At 44.1% G+C, this 16,233-nt stretch overlaps 1 protein-coding gene across 2 annotated transcripts in view; it reads right to left on the bottom strand.

Moving 5' to 3' along the window:
- The window catches only part of lpcat1 (lysophosphatidylcholine acyltransferase 1), a 42,768-nt gene that overhangs the window by 8,996 nt on the left and 17,539 nt on the right, over positions 1–16,233 (bottom strand). For both annotated transcript variants that reach the window (XM_079521821.1, XM_079521822.1), the window contains 4 exons: positions 14,302–14,516; positions 12,749–12,861; positions 11,075–11,135; positions 3,280–3,338 (listed from right to left, as the gene is read on the bottom strand). In XM_079521821.1, coding sequence (XP_079377947.1) covers positions 3,280–3,338; positions 11,075–11,135; positions 12,749–12,861; positions 14,302–14,516 — 448 coding nt within the window. The remainder of the gene's footprint in view (positions 1–3,279; positions 3,339–11,074; positions 11,136–12,748; positions 12,862–14,301; positions 14,517–16,233) is intronic.

Consider the following 16,233-nt stretch of genomic DNA (forward strand, 5'->3'; position numbering starts at 1 on the left):
ATGCGTGTGTGTGTGTGTGTGCGCGCGCTCGCTCTCACTCACACACACACACACACACACACACACACACACACACACACACACACACACACTATGAGAACTCAATTTCCTACCAAGTCCATTTCCACTGCGTGCACTTGCATGACCTCTCTCTCTGCAAGACAGAGGACTTTTTTGTTATTAGCTATGTTTTCATATTCTTTTTGGGTGTTTATAATATGTCAGAAGTTACAGTGTCTCTCTCCGATGTCTTGGTACAGTTGCCAGGTTGGTAGATACTAGATTCAGCTGCGTTTCAGCCTTGACTTTTAGAAGTCTACAATTGGCAACCAAATCCCATTTGATACATTTTTTTAAATAATTTTGCCCTTTTCATTCACAAGGAATCCCACATGGTTAAAAGTATCAATCATAGAATGTTAAAAGCAGGGTTATTAAAAAGAAAGTCGGGCACAAAAAGGACATTGCTGACATTGGTCGCACAACAGTTCAACACGAAAAGGCCTTCCGAAATAAGAACGTTTTCAGGCCTGTTTTAAAAGACTCTGGCTGTTCCACAGGCGCAGTGCTGCCGAGCAGAAGGCCCAGTCCCCCATGGGTTCACCATTTGGAACCTCTAGTAGGAATTTATTTGCAGACCTGTCGACCTGAGGGTGCGGGTGGAGGTTGTTTTTGGAGGGTTTATTCGTTTCTGTATGTAAGGTGGGCATGTCCATTTGTACACTCTCAGAGTTACATTAACATTGATTTTACAATATAAATTGGGGGTCCCAGAGATAGAAATGCCATTAAATGGAGGTCCGTAGACTAATGCATGTCAAACTGGGGGTCCTTGAAATTAAACGGGTTGAGAATCACTGCTAGAGCCGTCAAAATCTTCTCTTATGGAGGTCCCTGGCATATCTTTTTCAAATGGGGGTCCGCAGGCTCATCAGTGTCAATTTGGGGGTCCTTGTTGACATGAAAAAGTTTGGGAACCACTGTTGTAGTAGCCTCGGAAACCCAGACGTTTTTATTTCCAGGGAGGAAAAAAAAGTCTGGGTCCGAGTCCACTTCAATTCGGCATAGAGTAGCGCAAACATCGCTCTCTCTCTGCTGATTTTCTGATCGTCTGCACCTTTGTTAAATTGACACACACGCACAAATGTACACACACTCCTCTCTCTCTCTGTCGCTCTAAGTAATTAGTGTCATGTTGCGCAGCTGCACATAGTTTCTCCCGGCGGATCCTGCCGGGAGCTGCCTATGCCATAAAAAGCAGGTGAGTTCCAGGGCAGGCTACTGTTGTAGTGGATACTGGCTGAAACGGGGAGCCAGTGCAGTGAGAAAAGGAAGGGTGTAATGTGGTCGTGCTTACGGACTCTCATTGTGTGCACTCTCTCATTCTAAGTCACCAACAGACAAGGCCCCCGGACACAGGATACGTTTCCTGTAGATATTTAACCACTCACAAAATACTAGTAAGCCATGCCACTGGCCCCTGTGGCCCAAGCGTGATTTCTTTCTACGTCCGTGATTAGACATGGTAACGCCCCGCCTGCCTCTGATTGGCCTACCGACACTGCCCGTCTTGCCTGTCCTCCGAGATGCAAGGCTACTCCGTGGTGGGAAATAATACAAGTACCAGAGAATGGGAACACACGACAGTAACTTGTAACTTTAATTTTTGTAGAAGAGGCAAACCAATATTGTTTGTACCGTTTGCTTTGATTGAATAATTGATTGAACAACTATGATTTGATTTGGCTGTCTAATAGTACTAATACTAAAAAGATAAAGATCAAGGGAAAAGAGACCTTTTTACAGTACAATAATGTTTCAAGTTTACACATGTAGACGTATGCAAATAAACAGGCCAGCGGCATAAACAATATTAGTTTGCCTCTTCTACAAAAAATAAAAGTTACTGTCGTTCTCTTGTATTATTTATTTATTTCCCACCACGGAGTAACTTCGTAGCCTCGGTCCCATCCCATGCTTACTTATTTGCGCAAAGAAAACCTCGCGGCAGACTATCCAGCATGTAACCTCGCCTCACCCAGGCTTTCCACCACCTCAGAGGCAGGCGGGCGTTACCATGTCTAATCACGGACGTAGAAAGAAATCACCCGTGGCCCAATGGACCCTACGCCGGTGGTTGACAGAGATGTTAATGTGAAGGCATGAGGAAGAAAATTGTGCTCAGGCCATGACAACAAGGTACTACCTTAACTTAAAGTCATCGAGAGCAGAAACATTAAAGGTTTCCGTCTGGTGAGAGTCAATGCGATTGCATTGCATTTGGGCCTTGGCACTTATTGTGTAAACCAGGGGTTCTCAACGTTTTTGGCTGGGGACCCCCGGGAAGGCTTTGGCCATGTATCGCGACCCACGCCCCGCCCCCCCTCCCCTCCCCACCCCAATACAAACTGACTGCAAAAATAACCTTAATAATAGAGAAGATATATCATAAATGAATAGTGAAACCAGATATAATCATTAAGGAAATGCATGTACTATGATAATAAACTCTTCATTTCCATTTTCCAGCCATGCAAAAAATAATAATAATAATAATAATTTGGGGACCCCCCCAAAATAATTTGGCGACCCCCCCGAGGGAACACCACCAAGATATATATATATATATATATATATATATATATATATCTAGCATTACCAGCTGGCTATTTAGTGGCCCATAGGCGGCGGTAGTGACAAAAGCTTTGTAGGGTTAAGGACAGACATGAGTAGGTAAAAAGAACTGCATAATTCATGAGGGTGCGAGGAGGAGACATGCAGAGAGAGAGAGAGAGAGACACGAAACCCGAGTGGGAGGGAGTGCATGGTAGAGACAAATAAAAGACTCGGAGATGAGCGCGCGCGTGTGTGTGAGTGCGTGCGTGTGTGTGTGTGCGTGCGTGCACAGGAGAAAGAGGATGAAATATCATCCTACTAGTCGAACATGAAGTCATTCAACAAGAGGCAAACGTGTGCCAACATGTGGTAAACACACTGTAACAGAAACCATTATAACTGGATGTATAGATATAGATATAGAAAGTGTGTGTGTGTGTGTGTGTGGTGCAGGTGTGCATATATATATGGCTTACGGGTGTGTTTGCGTTCAAGAGGGATGAAAGAGAGGAGCCAGCGCTACATTTCAGCTACGTGTTGCTCAACGTCATAAGGTTACACAGAGTGAGACAGAAAGGAAGAGGAGGTGTGTGGTGTGAGTGAATGGCTGATGAAAAGGACCAGGGCAGAGGAAGGTAGAGATTGAACTTGGAAGACACTGACCAGTTTGTTGGGGTAGCGCAGCACCACCGGCTGAACCGGGACTCCTGGTATGAACGCGCCTGGGAACAGACAGACGGAGAGGAGAGGTTAGACGAGGAGAAGTTAAGTTAGTCATGGAGAGTCACCTGTTGGGGTGCATGTTAAATGGTAAATGGTAAATGGTGCATTTATATAGCGCCTTTATCCAAGGCGCTTTACAGAGATTGTGCATTACATTCACCCATTCACACACGCATTCACACACCGATGGCAGCGGAAACCATGCAAGGCACCAACTAGCACATCGGGAGCAATTAGGGGTTCAGTGTCTTGCTCAAGGACACTTCGACAGTAACTCTGGGGGAGCCCGGGTTCGAGCTGGCAACCTTACGGTTACCATCCAGGCACTCTACCCCTGAGCCACCGCCGCCATGTTCATTTGTCTAATCAAAATAGTAGATGGTACATTTATCGAAAGCGCTTTACATAGATTGTACACACAGTCACACACACCCCCCCCAGAGGAAACCGTGGCAAGGCACCAACCTGATCATCGGAAGCAATTAGGGGTTCAGAGTCTTGCTCAAGGACACTTCAACACCAAATCTGGGGGAGCCCGGGATCGAACTGGGAACCTTGCGGTTCCCATTCGGCCACTCTACCCCTAGCCTCGGAAACCCAGGCGTTTTTATTTCCAGGGAGGGAAAAAACAACGTCTGGGGCCGAGTCCACTTCAATTCGGCATACAGTAGCACAAACGTCGCTCACTCTCTGCTGATTTCTGATCGTCTGCACCTTTGTTAAATTGACGCACACACGTACACACACACACACACTCCTCTCTCTCTCTCTGTCGCTCTAATTAATTAGTCTAATGTCATACAGCTGCCGCTGCGTGTAGTTTCTCCCGGTGGATCCTGCCGGGAGCTGCCTATGCCATAGAAAGCATAGGGGAGTTCCAGGCTACTCTACCCCTGACCCACTGCTGCCTAGTACTTGCCCTATTTCTGAACTACAAAATAGAACGAGACTAATGGATTTAGTTGATTATATATTAAAAAAAAGATACAAAACAATTACATTTATATACGGCACGTTCAGAAAAGGTATCCGATAGTAATAATAATCGACAGTAGCTAGAAGCCCTTATATCAGGTGTGTTTGCGTAGCCGAGTGAACTGCTGCTAACCTTGTGACAACCTCAGACAAGCTCTCTATTGAGAACTAACGTCCTGCTGGTGACAGACAACCAACCAGATGGAGTACACTGCACTGTACATTATGAGGCACCACCCTGTTCCGGCCGCAGTCTGACCTTTGAATAGAAGGAGGGATCTTATGCAGAATATGCAGAAGCCTATGAATTATAATGGTGGAATCCTGTGCGAGTGTGTGCGCCTTTGTGCGTGCGTGCGTGCGTGCGTGCGTGCGTGCGTGCGTGCGTGCGTGCGTGAGTGCGTCCATTCAAGCCTGGTGGCGATAACTATAGACACCAGATAACCAAATGTGTAGAAGAGGGACATTTCCATTCACAATTCACATGAATGCTGCTATGCTGCTGTGATGTATATAAAGATCGCGGCCATTACAGGAGTCTATGGAGCGCGCCTCATCGCTATATGTATGTTTTTTCCCCCTTTTTTTTGCCTTGACCAAGATGGCGGGTGCCTATGCGGTAAATATAACACAGATGAGGCGTACGGTAATATAAAGATCGTAAAACGGACACACACGATTATGGTCTTAAAGTGCTGGGTTTTATAACCCAGCACTTAACATGAAACGTGTTAAGTGCAAGGTGTCTTGCATGGATGGGCGTTCTCTACCCCTTGGCAGGTCTATTTTTGTTGTATAGCATTCTAAAACACAGAGGGGTTCAAATTAAGAGGAAACCGAGTCGAGAGACGTGACGAATGCACCTCCTTCCATACAGGAGTACAATGAAGCAATTAAGCAATATTACACGAGAGAGAGGGTGTGGTTTAACGTGATTATTGCCACGACAGTGATGCGGTCAGGAACGAGACGTAGTAGAGTTCGGCAAGCATCACTGAAGTGGCAATAATCACGTTAAACCACACCCTCGAGTGTAATATTGCAATTATACAACAGTTACCCTTAAAACTAAGAAAATCGCTGAATCTTTTTAATGACAGATATAGTCACCACGACCACAAATGTCCCAAGAAACTAGCTAGCCTAGCCACCGACTTTGCTGCGCTCTTGGAAAACAGAGCAGCTGAATCCTTTGTTTTGATTAGGCGTGGAGTGGTGCTCGTTTGATCCACGGCTAGAAGGCTGTTTCAACCAATCAGATTGCTTCCTCGAAACGACCTGTGGTATAATTAATAATATCCAATCATGCTCTGTCTGTTTAACAATGCTGATCAGGACCAGATGAGCCTGAAGATGGCAAGAGAAAAACATCCAAAGGACTATGAAAAGAGGGTTCATTATTGGGGCACAGGTGGCCAGAGCTTCAATCAAAAAGACAGCTTAACTGGCTAATGTTTCCATAGGAACAGTGGCTAAAGCGACATCTGCATTTCAAATCAATGGGAAAGACTTCAGCAAATAAGGTGGGAAATCAATGACCGTGAATGCTCACGCATAAGTGGGATGCGTTAATCCATTGAGACCTGGAACGCATCCATGTCACGTTAGCGTTTAACCACATTAACCATTAACCCATTTTGGGGCGGGAACCCCTTTTGGTGTTTTAAACATTGTTATAATTTAGCTATTGAAAAATAGCAGATCTACAAGCTCATAGCGCGCCACCGAGTGGCGCGCTATGAACTTGTAGATCTGCTATTTTTGAAAAATCGTTAAAATGTGCCTCAAATCTTTCCGAAAATTGTCATGATTTAGAAAACTTTTTTTTTTTTTAATTTCGACGTCAGGCCTGAATGCGTTAAGGTGACTGAGAGACGTCAATGCAGGACGTGATCAGACTGTCGGCCACAGCAAGCTGTCAACAACTACATGGAGAGGAGATGTTATGGCAGGAGGTTGAGGTTGCATAAACGCCTAAACGCCTCATCACAAAAAGTCCACACCCACAACACCAGAAGGAGTGCAACGAACCATGTACGACCCAGATTCGGCACAAACAAGGGACTAAATTATTTTCGCTCCTATGCCACAAAAATGTGGAACGCCCTACCAACAGTCATTAAGACATGCGAATCCCTTGACTCCTTCAAAACCGCTCTCAAAGGGCACCTACGGACGGCTGCAATTCGAAACTGGCCCCCGTAAAATCTGAATACCCCCCCACCGCCCCCCCCTTTTTTTCCCTCACTGTATATGTTTCTTTTCCCTTTTTACCTCCATTATGATGAATTCCTGTTCTGTTCTTTGTCTATATAGAAGTGTCTATTTGTACGTCTCTAAATGTTTTGATGAATTGAACATGGTGGACCCTCTTGTAAACAAGTGTAATGCTTAATTGGGTCGTCCACTCACAGTTAACAGCCTTTGTATTGAGCTTGTGCTTGAAATGTACTGTAATTCTGCAAACTGTTAATGAATATTTTAATCAATCAATCTAAGACGTTTGGGAGGTCAGCGGTGCAGAGCCGATACGCACTGGCTACAGAGATGTGGTATGTGGAAAAGTGATATGGTCACTGGTCAGATGAGTCACCATTCAGTTCACCACAGTCTCCACAAGTGGGCGAGTGCAAATGTTTGTGCGAATGTGTGTACACACCAAGAGAATGGTACAGGAAGACTGAATGCTTGACCCCTACAGTTAGGGGGGTCTGGTGGCCCTGTTATGCTGTGGGGGGGCCCACTTGTCCCTGTATGGCCCCTACACACTGTAGGAGTTTTAACCCAGTTAGGCCTGACGTCGAAATAAAAAAAAAAGTCCTCTGAAAGAATATATATTCAAAGATCTGTGCCGCATTTTCACGATTTTTCAAAAATAGCAGAGTGGCGCGCTATGAGCTTGTAGATCTGCTATTTTTCAATAGCTAAAGTATAACATAATGCTTAGTTAAAACACCAAAAGGGGTTCCCACCCAGAATGGGTTAAAGTTGTCGGCGAGTCATCAGATCGTTATGTATTTCACACTGCAGGAGTCTCATTTTAAAATCGGCTGTCATTATATCGTTGTGGATTTCACACTAAACGAGTGATCGCCGACTAGGCATCACACACTGCAAGAGTTCACCGAGATGCCATCCAGACCCGATGCATCATTTGTTTTTTATTCCAATTCATTTTGACATCTCACGCAGGATACCGTGATACAAGGCGAGACCGACGCTGGACGCATATCTCTCTCTCTCTCTCCCTCCGTCTGTGTGCACGCCACACACACACAGGAATAGCCAGGCTACACAGGGCGAAATTGTGATAGCGTAGGATAGCCTACGTGCGCTGGAGACAGGACGTTAAATCTTGATTTTCATTAAATAACTCGGTCTCTCTCCGTACACACACACACACACACGCACACACAATTCCGATGCGGTTTTATCAACATTATTCAAGTGAAATGCATTGGTTTAATATGGCTATTTAACAGCAACGTTGCGCTAATATAACTACCTGTACGACACAGGGATTTACCCAAGGAATAAAGGTTATATATATTATCATGATCATCTATCGATACAGTCGACAGACAGACAGACAGACAAACAGACAGGACAGTGTCAGTGAGCACAGCTGCTCTCATTGGCTGGAATACAGGATTTCTCGGGACGCGATCGCAACCCAGTTCATACTGTACGATGTCCAGTCGGCGAGAGAGCCAAATATCAAACATGCTTGATATTCAGAAACGGTCGGGGAGGTGTCGGCGAGCGCTTTTATCGGCGCTATATCTTCTCGCAGAGCCTTTCACACACAGCGAGCAAAACCTCGGCGATCAAAGCCCGATCTTGCGTCAGATCGGGGGTCTTGTCGGCAAATATCGGGCAGTGTGTACGAGCCATTAGTGAGATGGGTGACTGCAAATCTACACATTTATTCTGTTTGATCACACACACGTTACAATAGGTAACAGGTACAGTCGCCCCTTTTCCATCTCGCCCCACTACTCTACCTAGCTGTAAATAACAAACATAATTCATGTTGGTGATTATTTAAAAGGTATTATCATATTCATTTATCATTGTTAAGTTCTCTCTGTATGTCCACGGGCATAATAGCATGATGACGCCATTACAAAACATGGGCTACTGCTAGAAGGTCCTAAATTAACTTAATCTTTCTAAATTTTACAGAGTATAGAGATCGACTACTATACAATCAAATAAATCTGTATACAAGATCATTTCAGATAGGGAGGAAAATACTAAATTAACTGTTAACTACATTAAAACATTTCGCGGGGGGCGAGTTGGTAAAGGGGCGAGCCGTTTGGTATTCTTACAATAACATGTTACCATGATAACAAGTAAGTAACCATGACAACTGAATGGTGATTTTGGCTCAAGGTGTCCGACAGAGCCACTTTCATCACAACGTAAAACGAGGGAATGTCTTTTAATCGTGCGCCATCCCTCCGGTAGAGTTCCAGAGACTTTAATCTATGGCGAGGTATATTAACACTTTGACTACTATTCACGAGTTGCCCGAGTTAATTAATTGTAGAACACTTTCCCTGCGATTCGCGAGTTGCCCGAGTTATGTTTTCATTGTTTAATCCACGTTTTAAGTCATACAGGCAATCCAACCGGACAGAATGGGATATGAGACGCATTTTGATTACGTCATCGCAAAAGGTACGTCGCTCCGCCGTGCTATTTTTCAATAGCTAAAGCATAACATAATGCTAACACCAAAAGGGGTTCCCGCCCAAAATGGGTTTTAAATAACAACAAAGTTGTACCAAAGTGCTTTACAATAAAATAATAAAAAACCACAGCTTCATTTAAAAACAAACAACATACACAGTGTCACTTTCAACATCAAAAACAGCTCATACCATGCCTTGGAAATGCCAAAGAATAAAGATACATCTCGAGGCGTGATTTAAACAACTGAAGGGCGGGGGCTTGTCTTTATGTGCAGAGGCAGCTCCAACTCAAACATAGGCCGTCTCGTCTAGCCTGAAAGACGGCCGTACATTGTCTGCATTTAACCTGTTGAAGCTGTTGTGGTGACACCTGTTGGGTTTTCCTTTGGGTGTGTAAATACTAGAACGATAGAAGGTGTACCTTTACCACTTTCAGTCTGGCAAAAAAAATGTATATATTTGTTTTAATATTCATCATACGATGAAGTACATAAGGCTGCTTAAATATATCAGAGCCGTCCACATGTATATGTAATGCTGGTGGCTATGAATATGGAAGCAGGCCACTTATGAATATGATTTATGTATATGTCTATATGCTAGTGACCATTAAGAGAGAGAAATTAAGCTAACCGACACGTTGTTGTCCTCAGAGCCAGTGAAAAGAAATAACTAGAGGAGACATGTGCAGAGAGTAACAATAACACAGTAGACAGGGCTGGCTCACACCCCCACACACACACACACACACCCCCACACCCACACACACACACACACACACACACACACACACACACACACAGAGTACTGGGGTGTTTTAGTGTGTAACCAACAGGGCTTACTGGGAAAGACAGGATGACAGAGGAGGAAAACGGATTAGGACAGAAAGGACTGTGAACAATGGTGCACTGGTTTAGTATAGGTCACACACATACACACGCACGCACGCACGCACGCACACACGCACGCACGCACGCACACACCCACACGTGCAGGCGAGCATGTAATCACACCCCAATAGAGAAGCAGGAATATAAATGACACACACACACACACGCATGCACGCGCACACAGCCACACACACACACACACACACACACACACACACAGAAACAGCATAACACAGTGACAGTAGGAATGTACTGAATGCGTGTACATATAGACACACATGGCCACGCCCACAAAGCCGTGTAGGAAGAAGTTCAATGCAAATATAGATGCATTGCACGAGGTCAGGGTTCCATTTACAATTACACTCTCTCTCTCTCTCCCACATGTACAGTACAGTACAGTACAGTACAGTACAGTACAGCAGGGGTTCTCAACCCGTGGGTCGCGACCCCTCGGGGGGTCGCCAAAATATTTTAGGGGGTCCCCAAATTATTTTCAATTTTTTTCAATTTTTTATTTTCACGATTTTTCAAAAATAGCAGATCTACAAGCTCGTAGCGCGCCGCTATGAGCTTGTAGATCTGCTATTTTTCAATAGCTAAATTATAACATAATGCTTAAAACACCAAAAGGGGTTCCCGCCCAAAATGGGTTAAGGTTATTGTAGCAGTCAATTTATATTGGGGGTCGGGAGGGGGCGGGGCGGGGGTCCCGAGACATTGCCAAAGCATTTCCGGGGGTCCCCGGCCAAAAACGTTGAGAACCCCTGCAGTACAGTACAGTACAGTACAGTACAGTACAGTACAGTACAGTACAGTACACACACACCCTAACCACACACACCCACAGACCCACAGTCACACCCCACACACAGCTTTGGTATAGAGGGTATGCGCATGCATAAAGTGAATGGGAAATCTAGTGGCAAAGTGAGTTTAACATTGTTTAATGTCGTTTAATGCAATTAGATATGACTTCTCTGTTTGGATGGCTGGGCTGTCAAGGCCAGAAAGTAGTTTTTAGCCACTCAGTAGGCATTCCTGTATAACTTCCTGGTTTGATGATGATGTCACACGCATACCCTCTATTGTTTTGCCCCAGTTTGGCACAGTGTTCTGCCTGGCCAGCAAAAAAAGAAGAAGAATTTAGGCAGAGGATTGAATACATACCAGGTTTGAATCTGATCAGGCCTGATCTGTTGGTGCATGTTCCTTCAGGGAAGATCATCATCTGGAATGACAACACACACACACCCAGGTTACTAGAGTTATAGGCACCATTTAGACCTGGTAGTTGTAACTAATGTCTTTAACCCATTTTGACCTGAGATCAGATTAAAAAAATGTCTTCTACATCTCGACAGTTTTCTGAAAAAGCTATGTTTCTATGTCAGTCGTTCTTCGATTTTTCAAAAATAGCAGACCTACAAGCTTGTGGCGCGCCACTCGGTGGCACGCTACGAGCTTGTAGATCTGCTATTTTTCAATAGCTAAAGCATAACATAATGCTAACACCAAAAGGGGTTCCCGCCCAAAATGGGTTAATATACCTTTCAATCCAGGACAGCATCTGTGTCATATTAGTTGTTTGCTAATACTGTAGATATAGTAGGGCTGGTACTTTAACCCATTAGACCTAAGTTCGATTCTACAAATGTCTTCTAAATCACGACAGTTTTATGAAAAACACTGTTTCTATGTCAGTGGTTCTCAAACATTTTCATGTCAAGGACCCCCAAGATTATATGTATTTGGCCGCCGACCCCCATCTGAAAATATGTCGTTCCAGGGACTCCCCAGAAGCAAAGATTTGAGTTAAAAACGTTCACTCTGAAAGAATATATTCAAACATTTGGGCCACATGTTCACGATTTTTCAAAAATAGCAGAGCTACAAGCTCGTAGCGCGGCACTCGGAGCCGCGCTATGAGCTTGTAGATCTGCTATTTTTCAATAGCTAAAGCACAACATAATTGCGTGGCCCAGTGAACAGGATATTTAGATTAAAACAAGAATGACGTGCGTATCCTTAGCAGCCAGGTGGCACAAGTGTTCTCCGTTGCATCTGTTGCACCTTTTCTGAGACTCTGGGTTGAGACCATAGACTAGAGTTATAATATATCTAGAGAGCGGACGAGGAGCAACAGGCCCACCCCCCGCTATTCACTTCAGTGGAAGTCTGGGGGCTTGGTTGAGACTTCCGTGCGGCGTTTCAGAGTATGGGGTGATGGGGTCAGACTCCCATTGGCGTTTCAGAGTATGGGGTCAGACTCGGCCAGCCAATCAGGACTAGGCAAAGGTCCTCATACAGTAGCTAACAGCAGCGATCATAAGCCAGGTTTCACCTGGCAAAAAAACTCACTCATTGAACTAGACCTGGCCCGAGTTGCTTTTTTCTGTCTTACACCAAATCTCTTAGCCAGACAGAAATAAAAACACTAAACCAAAAAACTATTTAAAATATCACGAACACACGTACGTACAGTACGCACGCACGCACTGAATTTCCTTGAAACTAGCTGTGAACTTTGTAAACTGTGTGTGACACTTCTTGTGCTATGTGGTATCATCTTTCTGTGGTGGAGTTCAGTCAGTGCACCTAGTTCACATTGTAACCCGAGGTTAACTAGCGTATGGTCAGTGTCTATACAGTATGTGTATTCGTACACGTGTCTGCTTGTGTGTGTATATATATGTGGATTTATGTTTGTTCTCCACAAGTGCATGTGTGCGTTTGTTGTTGCATATGTGTGTGTGTGTGTGTGTGTGTGTGTGTGTGTGTGTGTGTGTGTGTGTGTGTGTGTGTGTGTGTGTGTGTGTGTGTGTGTGTGTGTGTGTGTGTTACCTGAGGCCACTCTCCTCCAGAACGCGCTCTTCGCTTGATCTCCTCCACAGTTTTCCTCCTAGACTCCTGATCGGACCGGAACACAAACACGGGCCTGATGAAGTTGATGAGAGCTACAGGGCCAAACACACAAAGACAAATGAGCATGATGTGCGGTTAAAGGTTTTTAGACTTTCACAAAACAAGAGAAACTTAAGGTTGGTACATTGGAGCTTCTTATGGCAATACCTTATTATCTACGCAAAAAGATGTGTGTGTCTGCCGTTCAGCCGCTGAACTCGCATACATCTATTTTTTTATATAACCCATTTTGACCTGAGATCAGATTCTAAAAATGTCTGTTAGAAAATGACAGTTTTCTGAAAAAGCTATGTTTCTATGTCAGTCGAAAAATAGCAGGCCTACAAGCTCGTAGCGCGCCACTCGGTGGCGCGCTACGAGCTTGTAGATCTGCTATTTTTCAATAGCTAAAGCATAACATAATGCTAAGACCAAAAGGGGTTCCCGCCCAAAATGGGATAATCACAATGTAAACAGGTTGGCCATGGCCTATTGCAACATTCATGTCCATGTGCCATTTGCAGCATGTTATAATGCATACATTCACTGGACGACATCAGATGAACACCAAAACAATTAGCTTTACCCCAAAACTCTAAAATCATGACTCAGGAGACTTAGGGCAGTATTATGCGTGTCTTAAGTACCAGGTCTTATGACTTAACTTAAGACCTGGAGGCGTGGTCAATGCCATTTGGCTATTCTGAGTGGCCAAACAGCATTGACCACGCCTCCAGGTCTTAAGTTAAGTAATAAGACCTGGTACTTAAGACACGCATAATACTGCCCTTAATGTCATATTATTCAACTCAGTCTGAGTTTAACCACTTTTACAGAGTGTACAGTGCCAATGCTGTGCAAAGCTTGGAATATAATACTAATAATATATAATAATAATAATAATAATAATAATAATAATAATAATAATAATAATAATAATAATAATAATAATAATAATAATAATAATAATAATGTGCGGTTGCGCACAAGTATGGAACATTTTTAAATAGGAAGACCAGCATAGACAGTATACAAGGGGTGATCAAATACTGTGCTGCACTTTCATGGCTGTAAGTACTAAGTGAATGTAAAGTACATTTTAACTGCATACGAGCACTTTTAGCATTTGTATTGAGCACAACTTCCTAGATACCGATAGATATCTGTACACCAGTTTGAATTTGCCTTGCCCAAAACACCGTTCAGAGTAATAAGCCATGAAGCACTAATCCGACTAAAAACAAAGGGATTAAAATCATCTACTCGACACATTTCAGCGTGTGAACCGATTACAGGCATTACAGATTACAGGACATTAGTGTAAAATAAACAAACAGCGGTTGGCAGTCTGTTGTGTTGGGCTATTTTCCACAGAGTATAATGGATTAGGGCATATCTACAAAGCTCACACAACGTGTCGCGGTGAGAGACGGGTTGAGCACGGGGCTATTTTCAGTGGCACAATGGGACCATAAATCCGGCTTTATACTCACTGCCCCAGACTGGGATGCTCTTGCTCTCCAGTTTGGTGACTATAGAGCCCATGGTCATGGTGACAGGAATGGCATCGAAGTAAGTGGAGTGTGGTGCCAGGGTGAGGATGGGGGCCTCGGAGGGAAGCGCCCGCTCTCCCTTCACCGTGATCCAGTGGAACCCTCCGCAGAACCACAGCGCCCGCATGATCACCCTCAGAGACAGGTCACACAACCTGGCGGAGGAAAACACACACACACGTGGTTAGAGCGAGTGGTGTGCGACGTGTACTTGTGTGCATGTATGCGTGTCGCCGATGACAGCAAAATCTACAGTAAATGGTAAATGGTAAATGGTGCATTTATATAGCACCTTTATCCAAGGCGCTTTACAGAGATTGTGCATTACATTCACCCATTCACACACATTCATACACCGAAGGAGGGTGTTTAATGAGTGTTTCACTCGACAGACAATGTTATGCACTTTGTTACTGCACTGCAACTGTATGCAATTTTATGTGGCAGCCAGTATAAAGCCCAACACACACCGTCTGTGAACGCCGCACATCAAAACAGCCGCCTCCGTTATTTTCAATTAACCTATCCCACACCGGCGGCGTCAACGCGCGTTCACGCCTCGCCTGACGCTCCGATACGCCGCCGTTCTATTTTACAGGCGTTGCCGCGCGGCCTCCATCCGGGAATCCGTGGGCGTGGCTTGCAATACTGTGCCGCGTCGCTGCGCACCCTATTCACAGACGGTGTGTGTTGGGCTTAAGACAAATTACCACAAAAAAGAAACTATAATCAAATCATAATTTTCATTTGCTCGTTGTTTAGCCCCATGTACTCCGTTGTACGTTGACAGATAGCAATACAAAATGTTGATCTACAGCAGACATGAAAAAAAGGAAAAAAAACAATGATTTCTTTTTAATGTTGGCCTATAATGTCATGCCCAAAACAGCAGTGCCAGGGTTAATGTGGTTCAAACCTACAGCTCTTTACTGTTGCGCTTCCCCAGCTCGTCTCTGCTGTACTCTTTTGTTTGACTACACAGACAGCCTTTCAAACAGGCACAGATTAGAGCTTCTTTATTCTGTTTCAAGTTAACCCATTTTGGGCGGGAACCCCTTTTGGTGTTGAAAAATAGCAGATCTACAAGCTCATAGCGCGCCACCGAGTGGCGCGCTACGAGCTTGTAGGTCTGCTATTTTTTAAAAATCGTGAAAATGTGCCTGAAATCTTTGAATATATGTTCTTTCAGAGCGAGTTTTTAACTCAAATCTTTGCTACTGAGAGGGTCCCTGGAACTACATATTTTCAGATGGGGGTCAGCGGCCAATGTCATATATATTTGGGGTTCCTTGACATGAATATGTTTGAGAACAACGGACATAGAAACATGTTTTTTTCAGAAAATACCTTTTTAAAATTTCGACGTCAGCCCTAAATGGGTTAAGGGACCATGCCGCTGCTGGTGTGGAATGTTAACCCATTGGCTACAACTCACCAGTCTACTTGACTTTAATGTTAACCCATTGGCTACAACTCACCAGTCTACTTGACTTTAATGTTAACCCATTGGCTACAACTCACCAGTCTACTTGACTTTAACCCATTCAGGCCTGACGTCGAAATTAAAAAAAAAAAAGTTTTCTAAATCATGACAATTTTCGGAAAGATTTGAGGCACATTTTAACGATTTTTCAAAAATAGCAGACCTACAAGTTCATAGCGCGCCACTCGGTGGCGCGCTATGAGCTTGTAGATCTGCTATTTTTCAATAGCTAAATTATAACATAATGTTTAAAACACCAAAAGGGGTTCCCGCCCAAAATGGGTTAATGGTTAATGTGGTTAAACGCTAACGTGACATGGATGCGTTCCAGGTCTCAATGGGTTAATGACGGGCATTTTCCAAAAGCACACAGAGAAAAGGCATTGGAA

Source organism: Electrona antarctica (assembly GCF_951216825.1).
Source record: "Electrona antarctica genome assembly, chromosome: 15".
NCBI classification, from domain to species: domain Eukaryota; kingdom Metazoa; phylum Chordata; class Actinopteri; order Myctophiformes; family Myctophidae; genus Electrona; species Electrona antarctica.